The sequence below is a fragment of the Micropterus salmoides genome, unplaced genomic scaffold, assembly GCF_014851395.1.
Source record: "Micropterus salmoides isolate LMB-PRFRI ecotype aquatic unplaced genomic scaffold, ASM1485139v1 Ms_hic_scaffold_6, whole genome shotgun sequence".
NCBI lineage: Eukaryota > Metazoa > Chordata > Actinopteri > Centrarchiformes > Centrarchidae > Micropterus > Micropterus salmoides.
The window spans coordinates 11,266,519-11,278,716 of record NW_024044348.1 but is presented as its reverse complement, the minus strand read 5'-3'; the positions used below and the strand labels follow the sequence as shown (position 1 = coordinate 11,278,716).

The following is a 12,198-nucleotide window of genomic DNA, read 5'->3' as shown; positions in this document are numbered from 1 at the left end:
GAAAATGACATTAACAGTTTACATACATTCCCTGTGCTCTGAGATCGACTAAAGTAAACACACATACTGTTCATTCATGCGCACACCTACCAAAGCTAGCCAGTTTCCAGAGGGAGCTAGTGATTAGCATGCAAATCTGAAAAGACCTAGTTATTCTATCTACCTCTTCACCCTTCTCAGTTTCACACACACACATCCACACACTGACAAACGCACCATGTTTCTTCCAACACTCTTCTAATGAGGTGATGACCAGGCTCTTGTTATAATTGCCTCAAACTCCTTTTAATTTCTTCTGAGCTTATTAATCATACATAGAGTTATTTAAAATCGTATAAATTAATCTTAGATTAAACAGACCCTTCAAAGGCTTCAAACAATTAAAGAGTTAGGTAGAATTTCCCCTGGGTTTAGGCCATTTCTATTTGAGCAGAGTAGTTGCAGGTGATTATCCCATTTTGATGTGGCCAGACAGTGATTAATGTAACTTTTAAATGAGTCCTTCCCCCATCTCACCTCTGTCCACCCACTGCTACAGCAGAAAGTCACAACACCTTCAATGACCTTACTAAGGAGTGGTTATTCACTCTGTATTTATAAGCCTTTCCTTACAGGTTTCAAACTTCATTTAAGTTGCAACTAAATTTAATTATTAGGTGATTATACACGTGTGTGCGTGGCCAACGGAGGATGAATTACAAATATAATCAGAATCAGGATGTGTGTGTTTAAAGGTCAGCACCCTGCTGTTCCAGAGCAATAAATGTATCTGGAGTGAATGTTGTCCCTCAGACATGCGTGATATTTGTGATGTGTGTGTAATATTGGTGCCACCCTGGACAATTACAGCAGTGTATGGTACGTAAAAACCTCATTATTGGTAGTTGCTTCTGTTGCTATTATTAACGTAGTCAGTAACCACAAGGAAATAAGGACCAAGAACTCTTATGTTTACCTTTGACACAACAATGTTGTGTCAAGGTCCATTTATTTGCTGTTCTGGAGCTTTCGATCGTATCACATGATTGAAAGCAGATGGAGTTGGCCTAGTTGAGTTTGTGTGTTTGAGTTGTTTTCTGAGCGTTGTAAGGACTATTTTCAACTTCTCGTCCATGTTGGCTTAAAGGTTTAGATTGAAATCTCATTCTGGACCACGGAAACGGCATCTGACAAAAGAATCGTAACAGAAGTTAATTTAGTGGCTGTTCTGTTCTAGAGTTATCCTTCAAATAATAGCAAGTTTACTGGAACTAGCGTCTAGTTTGACGTTTCTTTCTTGCTGTCTCTCTTTCTCTAGTTCTCTATTTTTCTCGCTTTCATTATTTCTTTAATTTTAACGTGTAATTTAAATGCCTACTTTAGGGTTATTTGTGTGTTGTTGGAAGATGCATTTAGGCCCCATCCACACTACTGCATTTTCGTTTTAAAATGGAGACCTTTTGCCTCGTTTCCACCTCCCGTCCACACTAAAACAGCGAAAACTAAGACCTAAAACAGAGAAGTTTGAAACGCTGATTACCCCTTTTCGTTTTAAAACTCAGGGTAGCGTTTTAGTGCGGGTGGGACTTTAGAAACGATGAGTTTTTGACAGGGTATTTTTATTAAGATATTTTGTACTGTGCAAATAACACTTTGCCTACACTTGTACTATGCATGTCGCTGTTTGCTTTGTGATGACTCCCAGTCTGTTTTCCGCCGCCACAGCCGCTTTTAACTCCCATGTTACATTCAGTAACTATCCCAGCTTGTTATTGCTCCATGCAAAAAATAACTTCAAATCTTCTGTGACTATGAAATAGCACCCACATGCTTATTGTACATCAACGGCCACTCGATGTGCATTTTCAGTCGTTTTAATGTAGACTGAGATCAACTCTGATACGCAGCTAAAACGCTTGTGTGGACGGAGATCATATTTGTTTTAAATCTCGTGGTTCAGGCCTTATAGAAAGAAAGATCAGGCCTGAACCACGGCTTCAGATGAAACATTTTGTAGTGTGTGTTTAGCCTGAGTTAATGATTTAATTTCTACACTGTCTTGGCATGTGTGCATGCATAGTGTGCGAGTGCGGTGTGACAAGCCACGCACCTTCATCCAGGTCAAATTCCAGCAGATGTCTCTGGCCTGTCAAAGTTAATTTCTGGAGCAGAGGTGGAGAGCTGGATTTTAAAAAAACATCACTTAGGACTTCCTTCTTTATTTCTGTATCACTCCCTCTCTACCGAGGCAACGAAGAATGATTGATGAGATGGGTATTGAGCACATAGGGGCACCCAGGAGCGTCCACTCTACCCGTCTCGTACTGACACACACACACACATGCTCACACTGATATGAGAGTAATTAACCTCAGACTGTGTTAACCCCAGCTGCCCATTAGAAGGACAACAGGATTGATGGGGCTCCCCCCAGTCCTTCACAATCTTGTAGTTTGTGCAGGATTAGAGCATGCAGGAATGTGTTACCTCTTTCCTTTTAAATGTAAAATTGCAACAGACTAAACTTGTGCTTGCCTGTAAACATTGAACGTTCACAGTCAAAAGTAACAGTAATGCGCAAAGAAAGAACAGAAGTCAAACAAATTGATTTTGGTAGATTTTATAAAGGAATTATGATACTACAATAACTCACAAATGCATTCCCTGTATTCGCCCTTCATGTGACTTTATTTTTATATACAGTACATAATCTTCAGTTCATCATATTTTCTGGGTGTGACCACAAATAGACAAGAAGATCCCAGGAGGAAGAAAGTGGACCGTCACTACCAGTCTGTCCTACTTTGTTACTAATCTTACAGTGTCTGTACCAGTTTGGGTGTTGCTGGGGAGGTATTTAACGTTGTGCCAACCCAGAAAAAAAAACAGTTGACTGCAACACAACTAACTTAGAACTCACTTCATGCATTAATCTGACGATATAAATTTTTTTCAGATTGACGCATTACATTAACAAACATTTTTCACCAGGTTTCCTTAAAGGGTAACTTCTCTATTTTTCAACCAGGACCATGTTTTTTCGATGTTTTTGTGTTTACGTGACTAATTTAGACCACATTTTTTGAAACTGGTCGAGTATTGAGCAAGTGCATTGCAGTCGGCAGCAGCGAAACAGGGCTGCAAAATAATACTTAGGGGCAATTGTGCCCCATCAAAGTATGTCCGCTTATGTGCTTGTTGTTGCCACTTACAGGCTCAGACTGTTATTACAAGTGTCTGAAAACATTGTGGACAGGGTCCCAACAGAGATAGATGTTTTTTTTAAAGAGTAAGATCCTTTTTGTTTAACCTGTGGATCTTGGTTTCCAGCACTACAATTTTCTGTAGAAGTTTGTGGAAGTCGTCCGTGGAGAAGGGTGGCATCTTGTTGCTAATTAGCATTAGCTACAGCTCCACTCACTGCTGTACAGGCTAGTACTATTGATTGGCCACAATCACATAGCACTTGGATCATAAAAGGGTTTAAAGTATGGCAATACTTTATGCCTACTTTATCTGACAGTCCCAGTGATTTAAAAGTATCCCAGAGCCGCTGCTCATAGTTTGTAGCAGAATAAAAACAAGAATATCAGCAAAAGAATGCAAGCAGAGGCAGGAGCAAACGTCTAAACTGTAAGAAAGCAGGAAGCAAGGCCCAATTAGTCACTTAGAAACAAAAACATGGGAATATAGGGCCCAGGTTGAAAAAAGATACGCTTGAAATGTGTCACCAAGATATGTACTGATTTAACTTGTTGTCTCTGGTGGACAAAGATTGTAATAGTGACCCGGTTTCTAAATTACTTTAAGCAGTTCTAATCAGCATTTTCATAATAATACCCGCCCAGCACAAAATGTCCGATATACAAAGTTAATGACTAGCTGGTGAACATAGTAGAGCATTTAGTGGCTAAAGAGCTGTCAAAAGATCCATTATAAATTATAGTGAGCTTGTTTTAATATTACTAGAGTAGTTTTTCCACATGTTGTGGCTAACACTGTATTCTTGACTGAGACTGATGTGATGTAAAACTTCGACAGACTAGACTATCCTATTACTTTTTGTTTATAGTAGAATTACATAAAGTAATGCTGCCTTTCTCTCTTTCTGTCACCATTGCTTAGGACACGGTGGTCTTGTTTGAATATCGGAGTTGTCACAACGCAAAACCAACTGGGTTTCCATGTTTACATTCAGTGTGAGCACCTGCATCATGGCCGGTCAATTGATCCATACAGCATTAGCATAAAAGTTGCAGGCTGTGGTTGTGCAGAAAGGCAGATTAAAACGTGTGGTGCAAGTTAACACAACATACAAGCTTAATAAAAAATACACAGTGTCTGTCCATCTTAAGTCAGAGCTGAACTCCTATTAACAGTGACAGTCTCTTGTTGTTAAGGACAGATACTGTTGAAATCAGTGTTGACAAGTTCATTTAAACTGGCCGGCCACAGTGTTGTTTATCTAATTGGTCATCGAGACACCACAAATAAAATTCATGGTCAGACTCAGTAGAAGTGTCTCATTTACAACCTCCTCCCCTCTCACCTCTGACCCCTCTGTGACCTTTGTGATCTCTGGCTCTGGTCTGAAAAGTCCCCCAGATGAGGCTGGTGATTGGGACTCTTGTCATTGAGATACCACATGTGACATCTCTGTTTCGGTCATGCAGCAGTAACAAGTGAACACTGCCGGCATTTAACAAATTTGATACCAGTCAGCAGACACTGCATGTTTGGTTTTCAAGAGCTAATTTATTGGCATTATTAATGAAAATCAGTCTAGATTAAAACTGTATTCTTTGTTGAAAATCAAAAAAGAAATCATATTCTAAGCATTTCTTAATTCATTTTTAAATGTTCGACAAAGATTGCTTGTGTTACTGCCACGGCTGCATTTTATTACTAAGCTGAATTTACAACCTTTTATGACTCATGTATCAATAAACTCCAAATATATTTCCTTAAAATGCCCTGACAAGCCATTACTTAAACGTTTTGCATTTAAAACCAAATCTGTTGGACATAAATATTTAAGAGGGTTTAGTAATATTCCTGTTTAGTTTATTGGGATTTTATTCTTGACCCATGATTTAGAGTAATTATACAAGTAGAACCAAACACTTCACATAAAGGTGCAATAATGTTTGTGGCTCCAATCTGTTTGATAATAAAAATAATATAGCAGAATAGATACTAACAGTTTTTGATAGCTGTAAGATTTTTATTTTTTTTTCTGTTAATATGAGAAAACTCATTACTTGTGTTTTACAGCCATCAGTCCATTTTTACCATGGATGATAATTATTCTGAAGGTCATCGGTATGGAGTGAGATTGGTGTCAGCAGATTTTTATCTGTGAAATGCAAAAATGTTTATCGAAATATGACATTTAATTGTAAATGGAAACTAAAAGGTTTCTCAATTCCGTTCTCAAACTTTGAAGTTTCTGGAATTTAAGTCTGAAAAAAAAAAAATCACAACTTTTTAGTAAAACCTAACTTTTAATAATCAATTTCATGCCATTGCATTCAATGTCAAAATCTGTCACACAAGTCTGACTTTTGAATTCATTGATTCACTAAATAACTGTTCAGCTCATTATTGTTAGTATGCAAATCCAGGTTTTTCACATAAAAACTAAACGAGTATCTATGCCCTTAACCCCTAACTGCGTTGGGACTACATGGCAGCCCCCTCACTTTGACATCTCTCCATGCCCCAGTGCATCTGTATAAGTCCTGTTTGTACATGTGTGTATTTCAGAGCTGTGTGTATAATAATAACAATAATAATAATCATAATAACAACAGAGTGAATTTCCCCTAGAGGGATTAATAAAGTATGTCATCCTCTTCTGTATTCTATTTCTTCTATATTAAACTAAATAAACCCACAGTAACACTGTCTGCTGTTTTTCTAAATGAAAAAGATTTAACAATTACTTCTTTATCTTCATTTTTTTAGGACCATTCCTTCATCATACAGTATAATGATGGTAATGCAGAGGTGGTGTCGATGTGGGTGTGTCGCTGTCTGGAGGAGAGACGAGCTCAGCAGGCCCAGGGACACGTTTGACGTCCTCCTGCTGTACACCCATGATGTACCCGGATGTTTGATCCCAAACCTTGAACATTTATCAAAGGCTTCAGGGTCAAGTACATCCACACACACTGTACAAGTGACTTGTTGTACATGGACAAATCACTAGATGTTAATTACTTTATGTGAGTGTGTATTTCTCACATGAAGTATTTATGTGTCATACGCCGTGACATTGAGGAGCTCACGTCCTTTGAGCTATGCACCCAAAAGTGCACAGAAATCTGCGCTTTCTTTCCATCATGGATTTCCATCCGCAGCTTTGTCTCCACTTTTTTCAAGAGTATACAGAAACGACACAGTCCAATGAATGGAGATACAGTAACCGGTCCTGATTTAAAGGATCAGTGACAGTAAACAACTGCGTGCTCTGTTTTGAGGATGGTATCTCAAATAACCGTGTTGTGCTTTACTGTTGACAGCCCTCTAGTGAATGTTAAGGTTTTTGCCTATGAGTAACTGCCTGTGTGTGTGCCTGTTATTCCAGTGGTGTCATTCATTACCTCAGCAAACTTAGGTTGTCACTGTAATAGAAAAACTTCCCCTCAAAAATGTACCTGGTCTTGATACCCGGATTAGAACATTTGTATCCAGTTATTCCGTAATATTGTGAAGTTGGCTTATTAACTGGATACAAAGCTCTGTCTTTAGGGGTGTTTCGGTGAACAACAAGCCTGCAGTGTTAGCGTGGAATGAAATGTTGACACACACCTTTTCTCGAAGCTTACTGACCAAACAATTTATTGTTCACACAACGGGAGGAACAAAGGGTATTTTTCCGCTCAAACCACTTTTTAACTCTGGTGCACATCTTTTATTTCCGTTTGCACATACAAGCCTGATGTTGAATGCCACTGACTGAACAGTTTTGAAGGGACATTGTGCTGGGGCAGTTCTCCATTTTCATTAATCCCCCCACCCCCATTAAGAAAAAGACAAACTTTGGAAGGTTGGAACAAAAACAGTGCACTTAAGGGTCATTTTCAGGTTCATACTTTTATTTTGGGTTTCTACTAGAAAATGTTTACATGCTTTTTGTCATACTGTCCTTTGCTTGAGCACCTCTTTTCACCCTCTATCTGAACACTCCGTTTTAGCTCCCGTCTCTTTAAGGCCACCCTCCCTAAAAGCCCACTTTCTTCTGATTGGCCAACTACTGGAAGTCTGCTAAGGGGCAGAACTAGCTGACACACCACTGAATCAAAGTGTCGAGATGTCGAAGTCTGGCTGGGCCTCAGTGATTACAGTACAAAAACACAACTTTATTTACTGATTTTGGTCAGCGATGGAATACATGTTGTGTTGGAAAAACAAGTTGGATGGGGGGGGCATGGCTGAGAGCGGTGTATTCAGTAGGCGTTTAGTGGGCAGGGCTGTCTACTGTGTTGAAGGGCTGGAGGAGGTCCTATGCTATACAGAGCCCTCCATGATATCATAAAAGGAGCCAAATTCAAACAGCATATTTGCACACACATTTACTGAAAGACTGAGAGAGGATGTTTTTTTTTTTTTATAGTTTGGGGTCTTTAGACACAGCGGGGGACACATTTATGATGAAAAGACATGAAAAAAAATATGGGACCTTTAACACCAAAGACCATTGACAACCCGAATGGTGAGTTATCTGGATTTGTCATAACTGAGGCAGACATAATGGGTTAAGTGACTAAAATGAAATGCTTCTACAAGGTCTTTATTTGCAGCTGCTGAAATGTGCAGAGCTCAAGTGCAATTAATTTCCATTACTTCCACAAAGGCACAGTGACATGATGTGTGCAGTGTGAGCATCGCTGGAAACGAATGTAACAGTATATCAGCACAATAGAGAATGCTTTAAGGAGCTGGAGAAGGCTTTAAGGATCTATATGTAAGAATTTAGGTTTTAAAATTAAATAAAATTATCAACAGAATGTGAATAAATCACAGTTATGACATGTCAAATTGTATTATATCGCAGCAATATATAGCATAGCATGCTAACCAGCTAGCCCTGTCTCATCCTGTCTCCTAATACCACTTTATACATCAAGATGTGACAATGAGTGACTGTACCTTCCAGTCCACACTCAGTCCAACAACTGAGGTGTTGTCGGACTGTTGGACCAGAGTCCTGGTCAGAGCCACTGTATTCTCTGTCTGACCTCCGTCAGTCTCAGAGGCTGTGTTTGGTCCTAGTCTACCTGGGACACTGCTGAGCCCGGTTCCCTTGCCCGCACGCACAGTTCCAGTTCCGGTGCCCATTCCGGTGTCACTCCCCTGCCAGCGTTCCCTGCTGGGTCCCCCTTATCCAGGGTGTGAAAACCTCCACCTCTCGGCGGTCCAGAGCTCCTGTGCTAGAGGTGTAAACATTCTCCGGTGCTCCAAACTCCTGGTCCAGGCAGAGTCAGCGAGCAAGAGGACCGCTAGTTGCACAGCTAATTAGCTAACTGCTGCTAGCGGTTACTCTGGTGAAATGCTTCTCTGTATTTGTTTGGAGTAGGAAGTTAATACAGTTGTAGTACAATTCAGTACAATTGTACACTGTTCAATTTGTTTTCACATGGGTTGTAGATTTTAGTCACTGGCCTTTTGACCGTAAATTATCTGAGACTGAGAACACATTTGTTGTTTGTAGAACAATCAAACAACATGTCATACATAATTTGGGAACTCTAAAAGATTTTTACATGAGCATTTGGATTGTCAAGCATCTTATTTCCAGATTGGCTGTTCATTTAGCATATATGCTACTTCAGTGATTTTACTTTTCATTAGAAATTACCCCACTCTGGACAGGAAATTAACAATATACTGTATGTGCGGGGGAAATCCCAGGCTGTGTTCCAGCTTATTCTACAAACTATTTCTAAGCAGGGTTGAGTATGGAGTGCATGTATGTATACATGTATTTTTGTGGTGTTGGTGGACACCACAACACCACTTGAAAGCAAATTCAAGACAGCAATGTGGCAGCTCCATAGACATCTAGAATAGAAAAAATCAAATTTGACCAAAAATATGTTTTAACTGAAAGTCAACACAGCTGTAAGTGTTTCCAGATCTAGGAGGGCCATGATATGGAATTGAAAGATTTGGTATACGGTTTCCAAGATCAAGAATGAACATTTACTCTTTGGACAGACTAATCAACATCAATCTGTGAACACGTTGTATCATTTCATATTCGTACAAAAAATTAAATACAAAATTGTCTTGAATACTAAATGCAAAACAGTGTACCATGACAGTTACATAGTGCATGGTATCAGTACAGTCTGTAGGGCCTCCCCAATCCGGTGGTAACTGCTCCTTATTGCAATGTGATTAGTCAAAGCAGTTTAATGTTACGATGTGGGAGGGAAACTTCTCATGGTGCCTTCTTGTAGTTGCGCACATTTTTTTGTGATTTGTGATCCCAGAATACATTAAATTACATTTTTATGGAATTCTTTTCCATATCCAACAATTAGTTATTGTTAATAAACATTGATTATTTCAATGTACAGACAACATGTTTGTTAATGGAATCAGTGGAGCCGCTCCTGTGTCATGAACCCATTTTATTAGTGCCATTATTTGCCTCAGAAACCTGAAAATGAGGCACAGCCTTTTTACTTCTATGTATATAAATATACTTTTACCTTAACTTTGGGAATGATGTCTGTGCAAGTTGCCATTCTTTTTCATGACATTTTGATAAGTGGTGAAACTCCAAATTTGAAGATGTTCCAGTCGCTGAAATACATCAATATAGATTTTCCAGCGGTTGCACACTGACTAGAATATGTATTCTGCTTGCACATATATTGTTAATTATATACATCTAACTGTCACTTTGGGAAAGTCAAGTTCCACCTGTAACACATCCATCTTACATTAAGTTGGCCTTAAATGTAACTGAAGCTATAAATACTAGTAAACTATTAAATAAGTGTGAAATGAGAAGAGTGTGCAATGGCCACTGGCTACCGATGAACACTCATGTTAATGTATTCCTGCAACTCGGATGAAACCAAAAAAAAGCTCAGACACACATTTGAATTTTAAATATGAATCTACAGTAGCAGTAGAAATATCTATTCTTTATCTATTTATTTTTTACTTTTCAGCTTGCTTCCAACAGAGATCACCTCTTGTGACTCTAAAATTTTTCCTGTTTTATTGCCTAAACCACGAAAGCCAGTGATGGGACTAGCAGAAATATTTATGCTGTGATATTACTGGCTGATTATGGCCTTTTCTGTAATAATCTGTGTTGGCACATATTCCAACCATAATGCACAAATAACAATAAAAGTATTTAAACATAATAATCTGAGTAAGTCTGACATTTTGTCGTTCACTTAACATTAAACCTTTAACAATAAACCATCATAAACATTATTCATTATATTGAAGTCTCTGTCTCGGTCTATGTGTTGATGGTTTTATTTTTAAGGGAAAACAGATTTCACTGGTTTCACACAGACACACAACAATGAGGTTAATCAGTTTGATGGTACAGTCTCTGTTGTTCAGTCACCCTGAACTGTTCATTGAGTTATTGGAGTATTTACATTAATATGCTCAATTTAATAACCTTCACTCATCTTCTCTTCACCACCCCAGTTTCAAATAGATTTCTTTGGTATAACTCACACTTTTGTACAAACAGGATAGTATTGCCAGTTTATTAGGTACACCCCAGCTTAATGCTACATACTAATATGTAAAAAAATTTTGAGGATGTAAAGCATTTAAAATTATCGTCTTTGAGTATAATTAACTAATTATACTTGAAGATGTGAAGATGGAAGTATGCATACTAAATTTGATTTATACGTGTGGTAGATGTGCAATGCATGGGGGAAATTGAAGATGGCGGCAAAGCAGCTACAGAAACATCAAAGTAAAACACAAACTAATATCTAATTCAAATATTTAGTTGATTCACATGGATATAAATTGGGTAGACTAGAAACATCTGTCAGTATATTGCAACACATTCCAACAGCAGCATAAACTGCAGCCTCTAAAATGATTGTATAGTTGAATTAACACCTCTCAACAAGTGGTGTCAGCAACCACTGAACATTATAACATTCATGAAGATATGATTTATTGCAGGAATGTTGAATTACAATACATTAGTTTTAGCTCAGTGGTGCCTAATAAACTGGCAACTGAGTGTAAAATACATACAGCCAGCTTGAAATTACAATAACAAGACTTGGGACACCTGTAGGACACGGCCCCAATTCTTCACATGGCTTTAAGTTATTTAGAAAAATGATGGTTTCTTCATTAATAGTTTGACATTTGCATGTCTTCGAGTAGAATGACCCAAACCCGTAAGCACCTTGCTATCCTAAGTTCAATTACAATTTGCATTTAATAATTAATCTTAGTCAACCTTTAATTAACGTCGGCCTTATTCTTGAGTATTCATTTGTGCATTAACCTGTGAAAAGTAGTTCAAAGCACACATATATAATCTAATAAGAAGGTTGTGTTTACATGGTGCTTTTTTTTCTCTTGAAGCATTAAGGACGTTTCCATTTTCTTTTCCCACAGGTTAATACATTAATATATATTTTAACTCTGACTGAACATGAATCACTCCAAGTACTCCAGAGTTCATTAGAGGAGCAAAAGTAAAACACTGATAACAGAATTTTAACCTTAAACTACTTGCAGCCATATAACCAAACACACAAGTTATCCCCTCAGCAGTTTCACATGCAGAACTAGACCTCACAAACTAATGCTGCAGATGTCTCCAAATGTATAACATTCTGAATTTATACTGCAAAATGAAAGATATGTTCATGGATTCCACAACTACCAAAATGAGCCATAATTTTAGGGTACATTTGCTGCAAGTGTTTACACACAACACGAGAAGGCGATCAGAACCCGCGAAAATTCGCTCGAGCTGGAAATTTGCCTTTGCGTCGCCACCCGACAGGAAATTGCGGCTCTACCATAGACTGTATATAAAAACGGCTCTACGCATCTTTGCATTAACTTTGTTTGTAAACTCACCCGAACGCTCGCTTTGCTTTTGGTCTGAAAGCACAGTAAGACTTTCTCTATGTACACAAAAGGCCTATTTCTCTCAAATATTGTTCACAAATCTGTCAAAATCTGTGTTAGTGA

General features: G+C 38.3%; 1 protein-coding gene across 2 annotated transcripts in view; it reads left to right on the top strand.

Moving 5' to 3' along the window:
• The window catches only part of map2k5 (mitogen-activated protein kinase kinase 5), a 63,753-nt gene extending 53,383 nt beyond the window's left edge, over positions 1–10,370 (top strand). For both annotated transcript variants that reach the window (XM_038701287.1, XM_038701286.1), the window contains one exon: positions 5,947–10,370. In XM_038701287.1, coding sequence (XP_038557215.1) covers positions 5,947–6,057 — 111 coding nt within the window. In that variant the 3' untranslated portion in view covers positions 6,058–10,370. The remainder of the gene's footprint in view (positions 1–5,946) is intronic.
• Positions 10,371–12,198: the final 1,828 nt, after the last annotated feature.